Here is a 22690-nt window from a genome sequence, read left to right on the forward strand (position 1 = left end):
AGTATATGTTTTATTTTTATGTATACTGTGTATTGTATTTTATGTTATGTTTATTGTTACTGAATTATATATTTGTAAATGTAGAATTATTGTGACCACACACTGCATACACACTCACCCCTACTGCGTACTGTGAAGGCATCATAAAGCAAGACACAGACAACAGACTCAAAGTTCAAACAAACTTACTTTATTTAACTTAAATGTCAGGATGGATGAAGGCCTAACTTGACCTAGGCTAAGGTGGAATTTCCCTACCTAAAGAGTCTGAGTCACAGAGTTCAACTTAAAAGTCTGTCTGTGTCCAAAACCTATGCTTGCCGTCACAACTAAAGCTAAACAATGTGAAGGGACCTCAGCAATAAAAGAAAGTGTTCCAAACAAATGATGAGCTTCTTCCAGCTCATGGCTTACTTTTCAGCTCCCTTTTTCCAAGTTCAAAACAGTTCCACTAAACTATCAGATTTCCCTTCCCTAAGTTTAAGACAGTTCCATAATGTTTTGGAGTTCCCTTCCATTCCTCAAGTTCAAGACATAAAGTTGACAATTAACACTTCATAGTTCTCAAAGTGTACACAGTGAGGGTTAGTGCATATGATGTGTTTGGTCATGCTAATGTTGTCTGAATATTGTTGCTGGAATCATGTATTTTCTTGCTAATGTTCATGCTGTGGGTGTTTATGCGAATGGTGGCTGAATATTTTTGCTGGAATTAGGTATTTTCATGCTAGTGCTTTTGCTGTGTGGTTATGCTAGTTTTTGGCTGCATATTGTTGCTGAAATTGTGTATGTTGGAGTGTATGTTGGAGTGTGTACGCTGTGGGGGTTCAGTGTATGCTTTTAATGTGTACACAGTCAGGATTAGGTTGTCTGCTCTGTGTGGACACAATAATGTTGCTGCATATTAAGTGTACGTTGGAATGTGTACGCAATGAGGGTGAGTGTGCATGCTGTGTGTGGTCATAGTGATGTTGACTGCATTATTGTATTCAAATATTTTTATTAAAGCTATACAACAAATATCTCAACTTGACTTCATCCGATGACTTTGCTCCTAAAAGAAGCATCTATCCACAACAACATAGTTTACGGCTCTTCATTGCAGCTTCAACAAATGCCAGGTCCCGTTTAAAGATTAACAGTAAACACACCCTTGCTCCCCCGCCTCCCTGCTCCCCTCTTCCCCTCCACTCCCCCACTATCACATCCACAACACCCTCATCCACCTCCCTCCCGTTCCATGATATGATATGACATTTATAACGCGCCATACACATGCGATCCCTTACACACTGATCTCCCATTGTCCAATACTTCAGCCCACATTGAGGAGTCCGAGTGCCCTGAGCCTAGTGGGGCACGTAAAGTCTTTGTTCATCGTCTTAATAAATTGTAAGAATTCCCCCCATTTCCAAAAGAAATGTGCTTGCTTGTTATGTAGGGCGTATGTCACTTTCTCAAATATAACAAGCCTCCACATTCCACTCATACAATCTTTGGAGGAAGGAATCTGAGTTGATTTCCAGGCTGCCGCAATGGTGTTCCTTGCAACTATCAACATCAGCCTGAGGACTTGTAATGAGCAACCTCCCCCATTATCCCTACTCTGGACCACCATCCCCAGTAGGCATGCCTCTGGCACACATTCAATCGCCAGCCCTGCAGGACTAGGACCAGTTCCCTCCAGTAGGGTTGCAGCTTAGGGCAGCTAGACCAGATATGTACATGCTTCCTCACAGCCCCTCCAACACCGCCCGTCGCCCCCTTCCCCATGTTTGCTTCCCTCTCTGGGGTGATCTACCACTGTGTCAGCATCTTATAGTTTGTTCCACAGATTGGGTGCTCCATTGCCATCGAAACCTCCCTCCATATCCCGGGCCATATCTCCTCATCTAGTTCTTTCCCAAATCCCTGTGCAATCCATTTGTATAGGCTAGAAGGCCATTGTTCAAGGAGGAATTGAGACAGGCATACAGCTGCGATATTAGCCCTGTGGATCCCCCTTGTGAGAATATCACAAGTGGGATCTACAGCCGCCTCACTGCTCCTTCCCCGTTGTCACTTTGAATAACACAGTGCCTAAGCTGCAAGTAGCTGAACCAGTCTAGCTCTCCCATTCCGAGGTGTCATTTCTGTATGGTGGCGTAAAACTCATGTTGTGATGTATCGGGGTCACAGGGTCCTGGAATGTGGTAAGCCCCATCCTCCTTGCGATCCTGTCCCACAAACGGAGCTTGGCTCCAGTCAAAGGCAGCTCATACATACCGACGGGCCGTTCCACCCGGGGAATCAACGGCATGTACCTGAGTGATCTACCAACCACCTGTTCCTCCAACCGTCGCCAGCCCTTCCTCGAGCCTGGGTCTACCCAGTCTCTTAGTTTCAACTGTGCGGCCTCATACTACCTCCACAAGTGGGGCATAGCTAGGCCCCCCAGTTTCCTGTATCTATACGGGGTTGACGCTACCACCCTCGCTGGCAGGCCCCGCCAAGCAAACCTGCTCAGGTCCTGTCGAGGTTTCCCCACCACTTGCTTAGGGACTTCCACTGGGAGCACTTCGAATAGATAGAGTGATCTAGGCAGCACGTTTACTTTTATTGCTGCTATTCTGCCCATCAGAGATAGTGCTTGCAAGCTCCATTTCCCCAGGTCAGCACTGATAGCTCTGAATACCTCTGGAAAGTTCACACCATACAGCCACTCATGCTTTGCCGTTAACTGGATGCCGAGGTAGCTAATTCTCCTCACTGCCCATTGAAAGGGAGAAATACTCTGCAGCTCCACCACCCTTTCCTGCGCCAAGGACAGGTTCAGACCTTCTCCCTTATCCAGATTTAGCTTGAATCCAGACACCACCTGGAATCTTCTAAGCAGCGCCATTATCGGGGGGAGCAACCTTTCCAGCTCTGAGATGGACAGAAGGATGTTGTCTGCTATAAGAATGGATTTCTAAACTCTGCCCTGGTGAACAGATGTTTAGGAGGCTGCACTGAGAAGATAGCCAGACCAATTCACGGTAGCTTGGAAAGCAGTCAAGGCTAAGTCTCAGGAGTAGTGGGGGTAATACGAGGTCTTTCATGAGCACACACAGTGAAACACCAAGAATTACTATTAGACAGAAGTATATAAAAATATACAATGTATTAGGTCGAAGGATAAACACAGATGAATAATGCAAAGCAATGTAAAAGTCCCACACAAGCAACATACTATGTGAAATGTATTCAATCACTGGAGTCAATACGATCAAGTTGGAAACTCTATCAATAACTGTAAAGGAAAAGGGCAGGCAATCTTTATAGCATATACAATCTTTAGAAATGAAAAACCCTAAATTTGTAAGTCTAACCCTACAATGAGTGGAGCCTTGTGCTCAATGTTTGATGTGTGCGTAAAAGCGCTCTGTCGTGCGTAAAAGTCACAAAGTACATTTCCAAGGTGCAGGCAAAGTTAGGGACAGAATTCTGAAAGGTGAAAAACAGGTTCCAATAGTCAGGGGAAGATATGCTGTGATGAACAAAGCTATTACCAACTTTCAGAGGGCTTTACGGAGCAGAAGCTGCACAGTCCACTGGATGGCCAAGAACTCTTCCGAACAAGCTCTTTTGTAGGGCAACCAGGAGGCGGCGAGAGTGATTAGTCCCACCACTGCAAAGGTTCAAAGTACCTTTGCAGGTCTCATGAGACCAAGCGCAAAGCAAGGCTCCACCAGGACACAAGCCGGATTTGGGTGCCAACCGTCGCCTGCGGGTCTCAGGATTGTCCTTTTTTCTGCCCCATTCTTCTGGATACTTAGCTCTGTCTACAGGTAAATTCGGACCTATTACCGATCTGCTGGTCTGTATTTAGGACCCCTCCTCATAGCCACAAGTCCGGTGAGTGTTCCCACCAGGCCGGCCAATGAGAAGTTCTGCTCCACTCATGCATGCCAGCAGTTGTCCAATCCGGGATCACTGTGACTCTCATGGTCTCGTGCAAACCAAACATCCTGGCTCCGGTAGTGTAGATTGGGACCAGGTTGTCCCAGCCCACTTCCTGAGTACCGACACACGTGAGCTGCAGTAGCCCACGAAAGAAGCAGCTTTTGACGGCAACTGTGTGCCCAAATAAGGAAGTCTGGGTCACAAAGACCAGGGGAAAGGCCAACATGCAAAATGGCCAAAGCAATAGACAAAAGACCTTGTGGCACGGCCATGATGGACACTAGCCACAGTCATGTGGTAAGCGATGTATGACTCGGTAAAAAGTTATAAAAATACACAAAAATTCTTCTGCTGCTGCCAGTCCACTCCTAGGCACACTGTCTCGTCACCAAAAAATCCTTAGTCGATGACTAGGGCCAAAAAACACCAGGACCCCATTCCCGGTATAGTAATATACTTTGCGCAATGATAAACTGTTACCAAAGTTGTAACAAAGTCGAAAGACTAAGAGAAGAACAAGTTACTTCTTACCTGGTAACGTTCTTTCGATTGGATGTTCCTCCAACGTATTCCTCAACTTAGATGTATTCCATCCAGCTTTGCTGCTCTTCGGAAATTTTTTCGGCAGAGGGCGCCGTGCGTCGATGTCGTTGAGTCGATAGTCCCTCCAGGGCCTCCATCAAGGGTGACGTCATCGGGTGTATAAGTAGCACGCGCGGCGCCCGTTGGCCTTAGTTCTGTTTTTCCCCTCTTTTGTATCTGTGATCTTGTACTGTGTAGATTGTGCCGGCAGACAGGTATCAGCCTTGCGAGATTTGAGATGGCAATAACCCGGAAAAAATCTACAGAGGGGTAGGTTGGGAGGGCGATGAGGAATACGTTGGAGGAACATCCAATCGAAAGAACGTTACCAGGTAAGAAGTAACTTGTTCTTCGAGTGGATTGTGTCCTCCAACGTATTCCTCATCTTAGATAGGCTCCCAAAGCAGTATTTTACATAGTTCCTCTGGAGGAGGGGTCAGATTTCTTTTTTTTTTATTTTTAAACTGCCCTTAGATGGCAGAGTAAAGCACTGCTTTTCCAAAAGTTAGCTCCCTAGACTGGAAAGCATCCAGGTTATAGAATTTTGAGAAGGTGTGAAGCGAAGACCAAGTTGCTGCTTCACAAATGGACCTTATAGGGACACCTCTTTGAAGGGCTGTGGAAGAGGCGATGCCTCTGGTGGAATGAGCTCTTAACCCTTCAGGTGGGTCTTTTTGTGCTAGTCTGTAGCATTCTGAAATGCAAAGCACGATCCAGCGCGAAATGGTTTGTTTTGTTACTGATTGACCCAGCTTTCTTCCAGTGTAGCCTATAAACAACTGGTTGTCCACTCTAAGTCTAGAAAGCCTAGAGATGTAAAAGCTTAAAGCTCTTTTTGGGTCCAGTCTGTGTAGTGTTTCTTCCTCCTTAGAAGGATGAGGTGGAGGATAGAGTGAGGGCAAAACAATTTTCTGATTTAAATGAAAATCAGATATTACCTTCGGTGAAAAAGATGGTTTAACCCTCAACACAACCCTGTCCCTATGGAACACAGTATAGGGTGGCCCAGAAGATAGTGCCTGCAATTCGCTCACTCTTCTTGATGTTAGAGCAACTACAAATGCTGTTTTCCATGTTAATAATCTTAATGGACACGTGTGCATAGGCTCAAAAGGGGCACACATTAAGAATTTTAATACCAAATTTAGATCCCAAATCGGTACTTGAAATGGGTGAGGAAGAAACACATTAGTGAGACCTTTTATGAATTGTGTTATCAAAGGAATTTTGAAGTAGGAGCATTCTTCCGATGAGCACTTGAAGATGGAAAGCGCTGCAAGGTAACCGTTTATTGTTCCGATATTCAGACCTCTATGTGCTAGGGTCAGAAGGAAAGATAGTACTTCCGGAATAGAACATAGAAAAGGATCGACATCCTTTTCCCTGCACCAGTTGCAAAACATTTTCCAACGGCAACGGTACAGAGACTTTGTTGCTGGCCTTCTTGCCGAAAGCAACACCTCCATAACATCATCTGGAAGGTTCCAATCCCTGTATCTCAGCCTTTCAGATACGAAGCATGAAGGTTGAGTGTTCTGACCTCTGGGTGGAGAACCTGGCCTTCCATTTGAGAGAGAAGGTTCTCTCTCTGAGGAAGACGTACTGGAGGACAGATGGACATATCTAGAAGGCCCGGATACCACGTTCTCCTGGCCCAATCCGGGGCAATTAGGATCATGCGGTTCCCGAAGCGTCTCAGCCTCCTGATGACCTGAGGAATGACGGGAATCGGAGGGAACGCGTACAATAGTGGGAAATTCCACTCCACCACGAACACGTCCCCCAGGGATCCTCTCGAGGGAAATTCCCTTGAGCAATACCTTTCGCATTTTCGGTTGGTACTGGTTGCGAATAGGTCTACCTGAGGGGTTCCCCAAAGGGCGAAGATCTCTTGAATGACTTCCTGAGCCAATTCCCATTCGTGGGACACCGTGCTCTGCCTGCTAGAGCATCTGCCCTCATATTCTCTTCCCCAGCTAGATGAATTGCCGTTAAAGAGATTCCCTCTTGAATCGCCCAATACCAGAGCTGCATTGCCTCTCTGCACAGGGGTAGTGACCCCACACCTCCTCTTTTGCTTAGGTAGTGCATGGCCACTGTATTGTCCGTCATTATCAGGACATTCTTTCCCCTGACAGATGGCAGGAAGGCCTTCAGCGCTAGTCTGATTGCCCTCAGCTCCAAAAGGTTGATATGTAGTTTGGACTCCAATGGAGACCAGCGACCGTTTATTGTCAAATCATTGGCATGTGCTCCCCACCCCAGGAGTGAGGCGTCCGTCACTACTGTGATCTCCAGCCATGGTTGCCAAAAAGGTTCTCCGTTTAAGATGTTCTCTGCACAGGTCCACCATAGAAGGTCTTGTTTAACCTTGTTCGGAATCTGAAGAATATTCGTCATTTGGCCCGAGAACTGGGACCACTGAGTCTTTAGGGCCCATTGAAGGGATCTCATCCTCAAGCATGCCTCTGGCACCAGAAAAATGCAGGATGGCATAAGGCCGAGCAACCGTAGAAAGTCGTAAGCCTGGAGATTTTGGGCATTTTGGAATTTTGAAACCATCTGAAGAATGTCTTGAGCCCTCGTCTTGGGAGGCGAGCTCTTTCCCAAGGATGTGTCTAATACAGCTCCTATGTATTGAAGCTGTTGGGAAGGTGTCATTTGAGACTTCTTTAAGTTGCGCGAGAAGCCCAGTTTGTGGAGGAAGTGGCAGGTGACTTTCAGATGATCCAAAGCTTGCTCGGCAGAGCGCGCTCTGATCAGCCAGTCGTGCAGGTAGGGGTAGACATGAATCCCCCCTCTCCTGAAGTGCGCTGCCACCACTACCATTAACTTGGTGAAGACCCTCGGGGCGGAGGTCAACCCGAATGGCAGGACTCGAAACTGAAGGACCTGAGAAAGAGTAACCATCTTGAACTTGTCCTTCCTGAGGAACTTGTTCAAACTTCTTAAGTCCAGGATGGGTCTCAGTCTGCCGTCCTTTTTGGGGATCAAAAAATACAGGGAGTACCAACCCTTGTTCCTCTCCGCTGCCGGTGCTGGTTCTATGGCACCTTTCTCCAGCAGGGTTAGAACTTCCTGCTGTAGGAGCGGATTTGAAAACTTCAACGGGTGTCTCCCGGGTGGATTGCTTTGAGGTTGCTTTAGAAAAGGAAGGCAATAGCCTTGGCTATTATTTCTAGAGCCCAAACATCTGAAGTAATGGCTCGCCATTCTTGCAGATGCTGCGACAGCCTGCCGCCTACAGGTGTTTTGTGGTGCAAGTCCTCAAAGTGGTTTTATGGCGGATGTTGCAGCCGCTGATGGCAAAGAGGCTGCAGCTGGAGCTGGCTTAGCACATTTTCCTTGTCCACCACGAGTGGCTTTTCTTTGGCCCCTTTGACTGGTCATTCCTCTCGTCTTCCCGTATGAGGTATAGTAACGATAGGATCGTCCCCTCCATGATTGTCCTTGCGCATGAAAAGGCAGAGGTTGCCTAATTGCAGCTCCTAAAGATTTGGCCGCTGCTTTTGAGGTCTGCAACCTCTCAAGGCTCTCGTCAGCCTTGTTGCCAAAAAGGTGAGACCCGTCAAAAGGCATGTTCAGGAGGCGGTTCTGTACGTCCGGTGCAAAACCCGACTTCCGTAACCACGCAAACCTGCGCATTACCATGCTAGTGCCCATGGACCTGCTTACACTATCCGCAGTGTCCAATCCAGATTGAAGGGATTCCTGCATGGCCTCCTTTCCATCTCTAACGATGGCTAGGAAACCCTCCCTTTCTTCCCCTTCTGGTATGTGCTCCGCCGCCATTGCGATACACTCCCACAGAGTGTACGAAAATTTTGCCAAGGCACATGTGGAGTTGGCAGATTTTAATGCCATCCTCCCGGCTGAAAATACCTTCCGTGCCCAACCATCCACACGCTTACCGTCCCTGTCTGGAGGGATAGACGGGTACGCAAGTTTGTTGGACGCTGTGGCTGCCTGTATGACCAAACTCTCGGGAGTTGGATGTTTTGACAGATAGCCGGGGTCGCTACTGGCTGGGCGGTATTATGATGCTAGGGATTTATTCACCGGAGGAATAGAATCCGGAGTTTCCCAATTCTTGGCTACCCTGTTTTGTAAGGCTACATGAAAAGGTAAAACTGGGTCTTCAGTGGGACCATGATCCAATATGTCTGTCAAATCGTCCTGGACGAATTGGGCTGTTGGTTTAGCCCATCCCAAGTAGTCTACCACCTTTGTCATTAATTGACAATTAGATGGACTGGCATGCTCTCGTGGATCTGGTCTACCAAAATAATTCTCAGGAGAGGTATCAATGCCACTTGCCTATGTAAGGACTCCACCAAATCCTTCATCCTGCTTTCTTCTGATATTAAGCATTCTGGGACATTTTGGGTGCCATATTCCCACCCAAAAGGTATATCTTTGTCTTCGGATCTCTCCTGATCCTCAAAAATTGAGGTCAAGGATTTGAAAAACTCCTTCCTAGGGAGAGGCTTGAAAACCTTCTCTGGGAGAGTAGGGGGAGGAGGAGGTGTAATACTAGATTTTGAAGAAGATACATGTCTTGCAGTTTTCTCCTTCTCCTTTTCTAGCTGCCCTGGCTTGGTTGGAGCCTTTGTCGCCGAAGGTTTCGGTGTCGACGTTGATAAAGGCATCGACGGCGTCGATGACATTGTGGTCGTCGACAGGGTCTGCTTCGAGGGCGTGGAGACGGCCTTAGACAGTTTCCCCTTCAAGGTGTGGAAGGTCTCGGTGACCTCGAGCAGTCGACTCGACTCGAGAGTTTTTCGCTCGGCGTCCCGGAAGGTTCTCTATCCTTCCTTTTACGATATCCCGGCTCGAGGGCGCGCGAGTGTCGGAGCGATGCCGCTCCCGGCTGGCTTCCGAAGAAGGCGCGGACCGAGGCCTTGCTTTCTCAAACACCGCCCTCATTTTGACCTTAAATGCTTCCCACTCTTCGGAAGACAAATGTTTTGTGGGGCATTTCATTTTCGGAGACTCGTCTGATGACGAGGTGGAGGGAGATCTATGGCGTCGTTTCTTCGACTTTTTCGACGAAGACGACCAGCGATGAGAATAGCTTTGAGATCTGGATCTATGCCTTTCGCGTCGAGGAGATTTTTCCCGATGGGGTCTCGACTCAACGCTAGAGGCTTTCCGATCTTTCCAACCTACCTGTAGCTTTCCTCTCCTTTCTCGCAAGGCCTTTCCCGTCATCGCCTGACTCTTCGAACAGGCCTCTGTTTCGTGGCCTTCACCGATACACCACAAACACTCGCGGTGCGGGTCCGTGATCGACATTTTTGAGCCGCACGACTTGCATTTCTTAAAACCCGATCTCGGGGTCGTGGTCGGCGTCGATGACGAGGACATTTTTCTTCTCGTAATGTTATATTTCCTGACAGAACTCGTGGCGCGCCGAATGTCTGAAGCAACGTACTGTGGAAAAACGGAACTGAAGCCAACGGGCGCCACGCGTGCTACTTATACACCCGATGACGTCACCCTCGACGGAGGCCCTCGAGGGACTATCGACTCGACGACATCGACACACGGCGCCCTCTGCCGAAAAAATTTACAAAGAGCAGCAAAGCTGGATGGAATACATCTAAGATGAGGAATACGTTGGAGGACACAATCCACTCCAAACAAAGTTTGTAAGTACTGACAGCCTGAGTGACGTGTCTGTTTCCCCGTAACAATGAGTGAAAGCCCAGAGGAGTGCAGCTGAGGGTTGTGCTCCACTAGAAAATGTCAGGTCATAATACTTCAACAATAGCAAAAGGTTTGTGGGGGAGGTCCACAAATATAGAGGGAAAGTTGCCTTTAGAGAAATGTTCCCCAACATCCACATACAGCGCAATTTTATTAGAGACCCCCTCGTACCTGATACCATGCATATCTGGGTCAGCCCTAATGCGGTCTGCAAGAGGCTTCACCGAGAGCGCAAAAGGTAAAGAGGAAAGGTGGCTTCCCTGCAGTGTGCCCCTGAGTGTTCTGTACCCTAGAGACAGCTAGCCATTCACTGACACTCTCCATGAGGGCTGCCTGTGCAATGCAAATCCCCCCCTTTGTGAAGTTCTTGCCCAGGACACACTTTCCCATCACCTCTTTCAGATAAACCCAATCTACAAGATCAAAGGCCTTTTCTGTGTCTAGGCCAGAAGCATCGAGGGCACTTTCTTTTTCTGGGCTATGCTGATGAGATGTATCACCCGTCTTGTATTGTCGGTCACTTGCCTTTCTGTCACAAACCCAGATTGATCTATACCCACCTGGTCTGGTGTCACCCGGTCAAGACGGTCAGCCAGTACCTTTACATACAGCTTTCTGTCAATGTTTAGTACCGCCATGAGGCGGTACGATGAGCAAACTCCCAGGTCATTACCCTCCTTGTGTTTCACCAAGACTCTCGCCTTCTCCATGGATGCTGGGACTACACCTGTTTTGCAGAATACCGTGCAGTGCCCTTAGGGACCACTACACACAATTAAGACTACAGGTGGCAATACAAGTTTTACCTTTGGTATACGCCTGTACTACTGTGCCAGAGTGGTAGTAGTGGCGGAGCAGCCAGGCTTATCTCAAGAGTATATGAGCAGTAGCAGAGATTACACAAAGGGACCACAATTACTCTGACTCAAGCAAACACTGACTCAAGGTTTCAAGTAGAAAAATATAAGTACATTTATTTTTAAACCATTTGTTATAAACACAACACTTCTATTAAACTCCAGTAAAAAACCACATGTTAAATATACTACAACTAACCAATTCACTTTGTACAGTAAGTCTCAAGGTAAGTACCCTGTGTTTGAATGAACCGGTGTTATGAACAAAACATGTTACCGCAAATACGATTGCGATCACTTTTTGACAGTTCGGTCTACTAAATAAATGCGTATCCGTGACATGAAATGCTACCCGGGCAAAAGCACACTTAGCACCTGAGATACTCAGAGGGAGTTGGAGGCAAAAATCACAGGCACTATTTTGGTTAGGCAGGCAGAATCGAGAAACACTCAGAGACAGGAGTTCAAAAGTCAAAGGGCCGGAGCCAGGGTCGAAAGACACCGGGGCCTGTTGCCGAAGATCACACAGTCATACAGTTCACGATTCAACATAGCCAAAAGTACTTCGATATTGTCAATGTTCGGAAGCAAAAGTTATAAGAGGAGGGAAGACAAGGGCAAGCCTTGGAAATGAAGAAAAAGGGATTCACCCAGTTTCCTCAAGCAGAACACAGTACCTGTTCACCTTGTTCCAATGGTGCAGCTGGTGCCCTGGCAGTTGTTCCTGTTGGTTTCCCGCAGACCCACAATTCCTGGATCTTCGTTGGGAAGGAGTACGTCTGAAGGGGGTCTGCACCACACAGGGATGAAGCCGGCAGCAGCGACGAGGAATAAAAAGTGCGCTCCTTAAAAACAGGAGAGGCTTTTCAGGTGGCTATCGGGACCACTACAGCAGTGTGCAGTGATTTCGACCAAGGAAGAGGATCCTCTGGCTGTAGAAGATGAGCTGGTTATCTCAACCAAGCTCAAGGGAAGAAGACTCCGGACTGGATCTTCTCTAAGTCGTTGAAGGGTAGATAGCTCAGGACTGCAGCAGGGCTTCACCGGGACAGGGTAGTTGCAGCAGCCGTCGTTCTCTTCGCTTCTCTTCGGTTCCTTGTAGTTCCAGTGGCGACTCTCTGACTTCTAGCCCAAGAGACCTAACTTTTACGCGAAAAAACCCCCATTCACACAGCCTGGCTGTCAATCACCCAGCAGGGGGTTGTCCAGCCCGGACAACTACCCTGGCCAATCATGAGAAAGTGTGACTTGGGTTTCCTAGGATACCCTGTGCAGGGGGTGACTACACCCCTCCCTCACATTCAGCCCAACTAGACACCCAGGCGCCTTGAGGAGGGCTTCCCAGCAGAAGCCTGCCAAAAGACAGTGAACAAAGAAAGCGAACCTAGTTTGCCGCGCAAAGTAAAGCACAAGAAGGACTTTAACAAAAAGAAATGGCGAATAAACCCAACCGGAGCAAAAAGAAAGACGATTTGGTCAAGCGGGTTTATGTTCGAGGCTAATATAATAGCCAAGAACAGTACCACGTTTATCTAATATAATCGCGGTAGAAAAGTTAGGGTAGATACCACTACCACCAGCCAAGTCTAAATGTTAGAAGAGTGAAACAATGCTCTAGGAGGTACAGTTAAAAAGGAATACGAATTAACCCTTTCCAGTACTCCATGGAAGATGGGGTGTACTGGATCTGTGGTAGATTGACGGTAGTCGCCTCAGAAATGGAGTCGAGGGAAGTCTCAAAGACAACCCTGTGCCACGGCACTGAAGGTGCTGTGTGACACACAAAAAGAAGGGGGCTACTGAAGTGGTGTACTTCAGAGTCCACAATCACAAAAAACAGATAGAAACACATAGCAAAACACAGGTAAGCGTGGGGGAAATGCTCTCACTCTTACCAAGTGGAAAAAAATAAACTCCCGAAGTCCAGCAAAGCTGCTGGGGGACTCAGTAGGTGAAGGAAATTAGCCATAGATGAGAATTGTCCCTAACAACACCTTCCCTCCAAATCTCATTGAATAGTGAGTGTAGAGTGTAAAAAATCAGGCAATTGCTCAGAAGGAGCCATCGAATGGATTGCCTCATTTCTGCAAAACAGACAATCCAAGATTGTTTGGGGAGACAAAGCATCTAACACCAAATTAGTCGACTGTGGGGTCCCTCAGGGAGCCAGTTTCTCCCCCTTACTTTTTAACCTCTATATGCGATGCCTTTGCACCATGCTATCCCAGATGGGTATATTTTTTACCAATTTCGCTGACGATACCCAACTGGTATTTGAACTCAGTGGGAACTACCAAATAGACAATGATAAACTTTCTCTCCTATACAACACCATCGAACACTGGATGAAAGAAAACTGGATGTGTCTTAATGGCTCTAAGACCGAGCTCATGATCTTCGGATCTACACAGGCCAGAAAGAAACTGAGCCCTGCCTTTAACTCATTTACCATCAAAAACATCCAGATTCCAATATCAGCAAAAGTAAAGACCCTAGGTGTGTATCTTCAAGCCTCCCTAGGCGCTGAAGCACACACAAGCTACCTTAAAAAAAACTGTCAGTACCATCAGATCCTCCTTAAAAAGATCAGGCCATTGTTAGACCAAAAGAACAGCATCATCATCGCTAGGGCCACTATATTGTCTAGATTGGACTACGGAAACTCCCTACTCTTGGGAGCCAATAGTAAGTGCTTGAAAAGATGTCAAACCATCCAAAACAACGCCATCAGAACGATCGCTGGAAAATCATGGAGAGAACACATCTCCGGAGAAAGGAAAGCCCTCCACTGGTTGGCTATGGAGGAGAGAATCTCCTTCAAGTCTCTTACCACGGTACATCGCTGCCTATATGGCGCAGCCCCGGCCTACCTCAAGAAACAGTTTAAATGGTACGAGCCACCCAGGAGCCTCAGATCATCAAATACAGGCAAACTACAAACCATTATAACTAAAAAACAACATGGCCTTGGCAAGGCCTTCCCGACATTAGCCATCGGAAAATGGAATGACCTACCCACCTCATTAAAACTTGAGCCTAACTACCTCATCTTCAGGAAAAAACTGAAAACCTTACTTTTTAAGTAAATCCTGGTAACATACTGAATCAATTTGAGTTAACTTAGGCCTTCTCTCGCCTAGTCGTGTCTCTATTTTCTGTTGTCCAGTCTATATGTAAGCGTTCTGATGCCCGTGGGCTTTAACGCTATATAAACAAAACAAAAAAAAACAAAAAAAAAAATAGAGGGCCCAGCAGTTTCCCTGCATAGATTTTATAAAATTCCAGGGTGAACACATAATTCCCTGGGGGTTTGCTGACTTTCAGCAACGCTATACCGCTCGCAATATTCTCCTTCGTTATGTCTCCACTTAGAGCCCATCCCTGCTCTTCTGTCGCCTGTGTCAAAGAGCTGGTCATTAGGAAAGAGCCTATATCCTCTAGCAACTGAGAATCTGAGGCATATAAATGTCTGTAATAGCTGTCCAAGGCCTCTCGTTTCCCTACTTCTGATCTAGATATCTTTCCCCTGGCGTCTCTAAGCTCCACTATACACCCCCCCCAGAGTCGCCCTTGTCTTGAACTTCCACGCCACAAGTTTGCCTGCTCTATCAACCTGCTCATAGTAGCGCTGCTTAACTTTCATTAATGCATACTCAACTTTATTTCATTCAATAGTGTTTATCTGGCTCCAAACCGCCTGGAGTGCTCTATAGGTTTTCAGTGACCCGATATTGCCCTTCTAGATCCTTCAATTGTATTAGCAATTGCTCAAGTTTGGCCCTTCATACTACTGCAATCCCACTCCTTTTGATATAATTATCTGCCGTATGTATGCATTAAATGCGTCCTAACGGATCTCCTCTGCCATCTCCCACTGAGCATTCGCCCTAAAGTACTGTTCTATTTTCTCTCCAATCTTCATCTGGCCCACAGGGTCATGCAGGAGGGACGGGTTTAGCTTCCAGTACCTAGGCCTATGTTACCTGGAACGTAGGTCCCATGTGATGTACACCAGCACATGATTGGAGAGCGTAATAGTGACAATCATGGCTTACTCAAGTCCTGCAAGAACTGCTTTCTCCACCAATATGTAATCGAGTCTAGAGTATATTTTGTGCACATGGGAGAAGAATGAGAAGTCCCTTGCGCTGGGTTTAGTCGACAAGCCCCACCTTCTCTAACCCCTTTAGCAGATACTTGGAATGGGTTGTGTTGTGTCGCTATATAAAAGCCCCTTGATATGTCCCAATTGGTGTCAGTAGAGGCAAAACAACAGACAATAACATTTTCTCAAGAAAATCTGAAAAACATGATCAATTGTGGAGAGTCTCTGCTCCAACTTCCACTCTGGTTGATCATGGGATGCGGGAGAAGCGTTATTTTTGCTTCCTGCAGCCTACAGTATCTGGGCCAAGTAATACAAATCATCTTGTATTTTGTCGTGAAAAAAGCCACGTAGGATTATCAATGTATAATTAGCTAAAAATAGAAGAGTTTTCTCTGTAATAGAATTTGTTGAGATCCCCATCCACACACACACAAAGGCTGAGCTATTTAGTGTTGATGAATATGAACATCCCATGATGTAGGACGCCAATTCAAATATCAAACTGAAGATCTAATTGGGTGAACCTTTCTGACAATATGTTTTAATGATAGGCCATCTTGGATTCACAGAGGTGCAATCTGATCCATGAATCTTTAGAACCGTGAGTAAGAATAATAGGTATCGTGGCCTGAGACTACCATGTTATAATAACACATTTTATTGTTTTTTCCAACTTAACATCATAAAACATACATACTTCATATAAACATTCACCCTATATGAACAGTGGAACAGTCCCTGGTCAGGTGAAAAAAAAACAAGAAAGAAAAGAGGAAAGAAAAGAAAAGGAAAGAAAAAGGGTCTTGCAGTTTCCGTTATTTCTCACGCTATATGCCAGATTGGATTACTTTTGCACATTGTGCCTTATCATCCATTGTTCAGGTTGGTGCAGTCATTGGGCTTCCTCCCATTTGTTCCATATTTTGTCTGCTTTCCTCAGACATCCCCTGACTGTATATACTCTCCGTTCCATTGCAATGCATATGTTGACATCCGTCACCCATTGTTCGTACTGCAGGGTTGTTTCCGAGCCCCATAATTGTGCAATGTTCCTTTTAATTATTGCCAAGGTCGTCGATAGAAGCAACTTCTCGTATTTGGATGCTTCTCCCTCCTCCTCTATCCCGAGCAGGAGTAGCTTCGGGTCTCTGTGTATCGTTCTCCCCAGTACCCGTGAGAGTTCATCACAACATTTTTGCCAGTACTGTTGTATATGGTTGCAGTCCCACAGTATGTGGAAGAAGGTTCCCTCCTCCCTCTTGCATCGAAGACAGTGTGGGTCAGATGTTTTCCCCCAGCGATATAATGCCACCCTTGGGTAGTAAATCCCATGCAGTATTTTAAGCTGGATAAGTCTAAGTCTGGCCGAAATGGCCACCTCCCGAGGGTACATGAGGGCCCCCACCCAGTCCTCCGGTTGTATAAGTCCTATGTCTCTTTCCCATTTGCCTTTTAGGCTAGTTAGTTCAGTGGTGGCAAAGGAAGTGATTCCATTATACATGGTGGACGTTACTTTAGTCTCTATGCTTGCCTCAACTATGTTTCTTTCGAGGGGAGTGCTTTCGGCCATGTCTTCAAGTGCTGGGAGGTGGGCTTGTAGGGCATGCTGCATCTGCGCATATTCGAACCGTTCAGTGCCTGGGAGGTGAAATCTGGACTCTAGGGTTTCAAAGGACACCAGTCTGCCCCCTTCTACGATATCGCCTACTGTACTGATATCATGTTGTGACCATGTACGCCATCTCGGAAGCTTGTTTACCTCAGGTAGATTCCTGTTGTTCCACAGAGGTTGTAGTGGGGTGATCTTCCTTTCCCATCCCAGGAACTTGTGTGTGTCTTTCCATACTCGGGCAATGTGTGATAGCATAGATTGTGGGGCTGTGTTACAAATCGCTTTGTAAAGGAGTTCAGTTTGAGGTCTAGCGCGTTCTCTGGCACTCCCCAGTCTATTGTGTGGCAGCGTGGTGTCCCCATGCAGTAAGTCGTTGACCACTGCCATTTGGCTAGCCCACTAGTAGGACTGAAGGCGGGGGAGCCCTATCCCTCCCTCCCAAATGGAGTGCTGCAGAGTGCCTAGCGCAATACGTGGATGTCCGTTGTTCCAGAGGAGTTTCCTTAGAGCGTTGTCTATCTTTTTGAATTCTTTCGCTGGAATGGGTAGTGGGGCGTTTTGCAGTATGTATAAGAAGCGTGGAAGAGCCATCATTTTGAATAATGCTGTCCTTCCTAGTAGGGTCAATGGGAGAGAGACCCAGTGCCTGGCATCTTCTGTGAATCTGGTTGTTATCGGATGGAGGTCATTGGTCACATAATTGCTCAGGTTGTTAGTAATTTGTATGCCAAGGTATTTAAACTGCTCGGTTTCTAAGCGATTGGGACAGTTGGCTGGCAGTATAAAAGTTGTGGTACCTATTGGGAACAGTATTGATTTGGACCAGTTTACCCTTAGCCCGCTGAAAGTACCATAGCTGTCTAGTATGTCTACAATCGTGGAGCAGACGTGGTGTGGGTCTTTTAAGTAAAGAAGCAAGTCATCCGCGTACAGGGAGACCCTATCCTCTCGCCCGTCTTCCCACTGAATACCACACCAGGCCGGTGACGTTCTCAATGCCTCTGCTAACGGTTCCACAGCCAGGGCAAATATAATGGCAGATAATGGGCATCCCTGTCTGGTTCCCTTCTCAAGCTTAAAGGTTTGCGATGGACACCCATTCACTCTCATTTGTGCCTCTGGGAATTCATATAAGAGTTTCACCCAGCTCAGAAACTGGGGCCCAAACCCCATCCGGCCCATTATTTCCCAAATTGCCTCTCAGTACACCGAGTCGAAAGCCTTTTCAAAATCAATCGCCAGTACAGCCAGGGGGCCACGGGTGGTGGGTGCATTCTCTATTACAGTATGTAGCCTATGAATGTTCATGCAGGTCGACCGTTTCGGCATAAATCCGCACTGGTCGGGGTGAATTAATATTGTGATGACCTTTTGTAAGCGGTTGGCCAGTACTTTTGCTATTATTTTGGTCTCACTATTGATAAGTCAGATTGGTCGATATGAACTACAGCGGTCTGGCGGTTTGTCTGCTTTGGGAATCACAATCACCGTGGCTTTCCGGAGGTGAGACTAGCATGTTAAATAAAGGCATAGAAAAGAAGGGAACGGTGTTTATAGGGTAAATACATTCTTTGGCCAAATGTCTCTGTGATTCAATATTACAGGAGGCATTTACAAAAACATTGCACAAACTGCCCCAGAGTCTTGTTAACTCTCTCTGATCATTAGGCTATTGATGGTAACTAGAAACAATGGCATGCTCAACCCCCAAACCAATACACATGTTCGTCACAACACCCAAGAGTTTGAAGCATACTGTGGACATCTGAGTAGACCCAGGAAGACAAATATTTCAAGAGGGTAAACTGAGACACAGGGAAACTGTGATGTTTGGATATCACCCGGCAGCCTTAAAACCAAAATCTGCACCACAAGCAGTATATGAATAGCAAACTATAGGCAAGAAAATGACGAGCACCTGCCTTTTGTCATCTGGCAAGAATTTGAAAACTTCTAGCTGTACATGAATTACTAGTGAAAGTTGTACTGAAGATTCTCCAACATATTGTGTCCCTCAGAAGAATTAAACTAACATGTTTTTTTATTTTTTATACTCTGGAATAAGGGCCCTTGAAGCCAAAAGCATGTAATAAAATGGACTAAAAAATATTGACTACAAAACTTATGGCAACGCTCTGTATCAATCAGCTTTGTTTGAAATATAACATTTCGAAAATTATGTTTTGGCATGTACATATGCATCACATGTGTTCCCTGTACACTATGCCCGCCAACCACTTATCCCTACTTTGTAAAAGTAGTTAGAATGTACTTTGCACCTGAAGTATTATACAGAGGGCCTCTTGTACTCTGAGGGGTACTACTTTCCTCCACTACTGCAACCTGCCTTTGGGCAATGTACCCATGCTCCCAATAAATCATCATCTCCCCGCCCAAGAAGCAATAGTTGACTCCATTTTATAAACTAATATTTGTTTTGGTTATTTTACACGTTGATATTTTTAAGTTTCATATTTGTCTAGATACGCTTGATACCCGAGTACTTTTCTTATCTGACATTGGCAATGTTTACATTACAAGCAAAACTCACCTCATATTGGTACCGTTAGCTTCAATATGCAGAGTTTTGCATGTAATTGAACTCAATACACCGAAAACAGTAATATTCTACCACTAAATGTAGAGCACTCGCAAGCATTAAGTTCTCAATCTGTGTGCCCAAGAAAAAAACATTTCGATTTTGAGTCTCCAAAAAAGAATCACAAAAAAGTTGCCAAAAACAAAATCAAAATTGTAAGGGACCAATGCATATAAATGGGAACATGCAAATATAGAGTATTGTAATGTTACTGTCACTCATTCTGCTTCCCATTATGTATCCATTTGAGGTGGATCTACTGCTTATGCATAATTGTATAATCTTCCATTTTTAACTAATCAGCTATTTTCTTTGTCATCTTTATATGTTTGTGTGTAATTCATCTGTTTTTTGTTTTGATTATGTAATAAGGAAGCACAGAAGTCATTCCAAGTTGCGCAAAAGGCTGTGTATCTTGCTCTGAATCGAACGGGTGCGTGAAGTGCTCACCGAAGCTCTTCCTTCATCTGGAGAGGAATGACATCAGACAGACTGGGACCTGCTTACCCTCCTGCCCTATAGGATACTATGGTGTTCGCAATCCAGACATGAACAAGTGCATGAGTAAGTAAAAAAAGGCGAACTTTGTGAATTGAGAAACCCCCAAGACGGGTGTCTGAAAATCTCTAGGAGACTTAAATGAGATGCACATGATGCTGGGTGGTTAAAGTCTGTTGGTGCTTAATCAAGGAGTTCCTCCCGCTGGAAGTTGCAATGTTGCAAGCACGTTAATCAATAAGTACATGGGAATGAGTGGTACAGCACTGTAGCCTGAATCGTGAAATCTTGATGCGGGAGGTTCAACAGGGTCAGTGACTGAATTGAGAATGGCATGAAGTTGAAGGGTGCACATCAGTGTGTGAAAGAATTGAGAAGCATGTGCGGCTTGGAAGTATAACACAGTATGTGAATGAACTGAGAAGATCTTGAGGCTGTATTCGGCTTGCCGTAGATTCAATAGACAAGTTTAAGCAGGATTAGAAAAGTACACTGACATAGAATGGCATATCTAAATACTGAAAAATTGACAATATGCATTTGAAAACTGGTTGACCTAAGAGTGCCTTTTAAATGTATTCAATTAAACAAACACTGTTTTAATGATTCGTGAACAACAAAGTTCAACTTCACCAGTCCAGATTCCAATGGGCCAAATGCTAAACAAATACACAAGTCTAGGAATGTTTTACATGTCTTGAAGGCGACTCATTTTGTTGACCTTAGTATTTCTGTTGCCATACCGATAGCAGGGCTTCAATAATATATATAAATAAAATGATCCTTAAAGGGATGTAAAAGTGCCTAAGAAATTACATACTTCTAGCTGTTTGATTTTAGAAGGTAGGTACAAACTAAAGACGAATAGCATATTGGTCAACTTGTAAAGTGTTGCTGCACTCATCATGGTGTTGACAAATATAGGTTTCTAGCATCAGGACATGAACTGTTAAGTCTGCTCATGCTTAGCTGATTTCCAGACATGATTTCAGGTTGGTCTTCCTACTAGAGCATTGATGCAACATTGTTGTAAGCTTACAATCGAACTGGCCTATCAAACTGCACTGCTACACAGGTATGTCATGTGATACAGTACTCCCCTTCTTCTCTCAGCCTTCCAGGGTGTTTCCTAAGCATCCTTAACTAATGGCAGACACAAGCATTGGTGTCACCTGTTTGGGTCTGTCAGGATCAGGAAGAACAGTCTGAATACTGCATATTTAACAGACATTACTCTGTCATGTGTTTCACTTCCATTGTAGTCTCCAGCAAACTGTGCTCGCCAATAGCCGGATACAGCCCAACTGCCTTCAGGGTCGCCATGCTTTCTGCCTGCTCAACCTCAACCTCATGCAGATCCCTCTGATTTCCACCCATTCACCATCCCCTCCCAGACCTACAGCTTAAAGTTTACAAATAGAAACAGTCAATCAACAGTTCTACCTGCTGTTGACATACCAGTTCTTACCACTCATGAACTGGACACCATTTCTATTAGAGTCCTGCTTCAGCAGCGCATAGACAGCATGTAAACAAAGTGGGTAGTTTCAGTGGTGCCCTTAGACTTATCCTAAGACAACATGCTTATACAACAACTCACCTGCCACTTCCCTCTCACCCATACACAAACCATTACATTTCATCTTATCTACCATCCCCTAGGCATTGCCGGAGGCTTTTTGGGTGGTCATTACTGACGTCATACAATCTGTGTTGATAAGCTACACGACAAACATATTTCTCAGTTACTGCCACCTCCTCAGCACCTCTGCTACCAAAGTCACAAAAGAGGCCCTCATTGACATCACACACATGAAGGGAAACACACTTAGTCTGGTCCTGGCCATTTCCCTATATGGGAAATGTCCAATCCATATTTAGCTGAATAAGTTGGATCATGACACCATCTCGCTCCTCCTCACCTGCCAGATCCCCAGCAACCCAAGACAAAAGCTTCCAACTTCTATTGCCATTCGCTCTTACATGAACTTCCACACAAAACCCCTGCAAGCAAGCCTCCTTTCCCTGATGGCTGCTGCATGTTCAAGTATGGATGCCAACTCACTCCTCTTCTCTTTTAATCCCAGCATGGCCATTCTTGCAAAAAATCATGCAGTGCCGGACTAAACTAGTCACCACTTCGTTCTCTCAAGAACTCACAGACATGAAAGGCAACATCCTTCTATCAGAGGAACACTGGTGCAAAACCAAATGCCCCACAAATAATACTGCACTCAACAACTAAATACCAATAATCTCACACTCATGCAAAATGCAATCTATATATATAAATCGGAAAATCTGTTAGTTTGTGTGTTTGTTCCTCAAACAATTCCACACTGTTCCACCAATCTGCACCACATTTTGCACAGTTACCTGTTAGAAGCCTCCGGATGTCACTGGCTACATTAATTGTGGACACCCCAACCTGTCCCCCGGATTCCAACCTCTGCACACATGAGATGGTTGCCTAGAAGCGCTGAACCATCAAGGTGGTAGTAGAAGGACCAGACAGCACCAATTTCAAGCTTCTGGACATGAGGAACTGAACTTCAATGTCCCTGTGGGACCTTGAAACCTTGTTTTTAGGCCATTTGACGTACCATTTGCAAGATATTTTCACCACAATGCGCAAAACATCAATGTGGTCATAGAAGGACCAAACAAAGCTCATTTTAACCGTCTCAACGCCGGGAACAAAGCTTGAAGGTGGGGAACTCACACACCACATTTCAAGGTCCTTGGAGGCCCGTTTCCAAGATATCTGCGCCGCAACGTACTGCACAGCGTCATAATGAGGC

General features: G+C 45.7%; 1 protein-coding gene across 1 annotated transcript in view; it reads left to right on the plus strand.

Annotated features, from left to right (window-relative positions):
- The window catches only part of RSPO1 (R-spondin 1), an 829344-nt gene that overhangs the window by 557099 nt on the left and 249555 nt on the right, over nt 1–22690 (plus strand). Inside the window, exon 4 of the mRNA XM_069622650.1 lies at nt 19764–19955. Coding sequence (XP_069478751.1) covers nt 19764–19955 — 192 coding nt within the window. The remainder of the gene's footprint in view (nt 1–19763; nt 19956–22690) is intronic.

This window comes from Ambystoma mexicanum, chromosome 11, assembly GCF_040938575.1.
Source record: "Ambystoma mexicanum isolate Mex_15411 chromosome 11, UKY_AmexF1_1, whole genome shotgun sequence".
Classification (NCBI taxonomy): Eukaryota; Metazoa; Chordata; class Amphibia; order Caudata; family Ambystomatidae; genus Ambystoma; species Ambystoma mexicanum.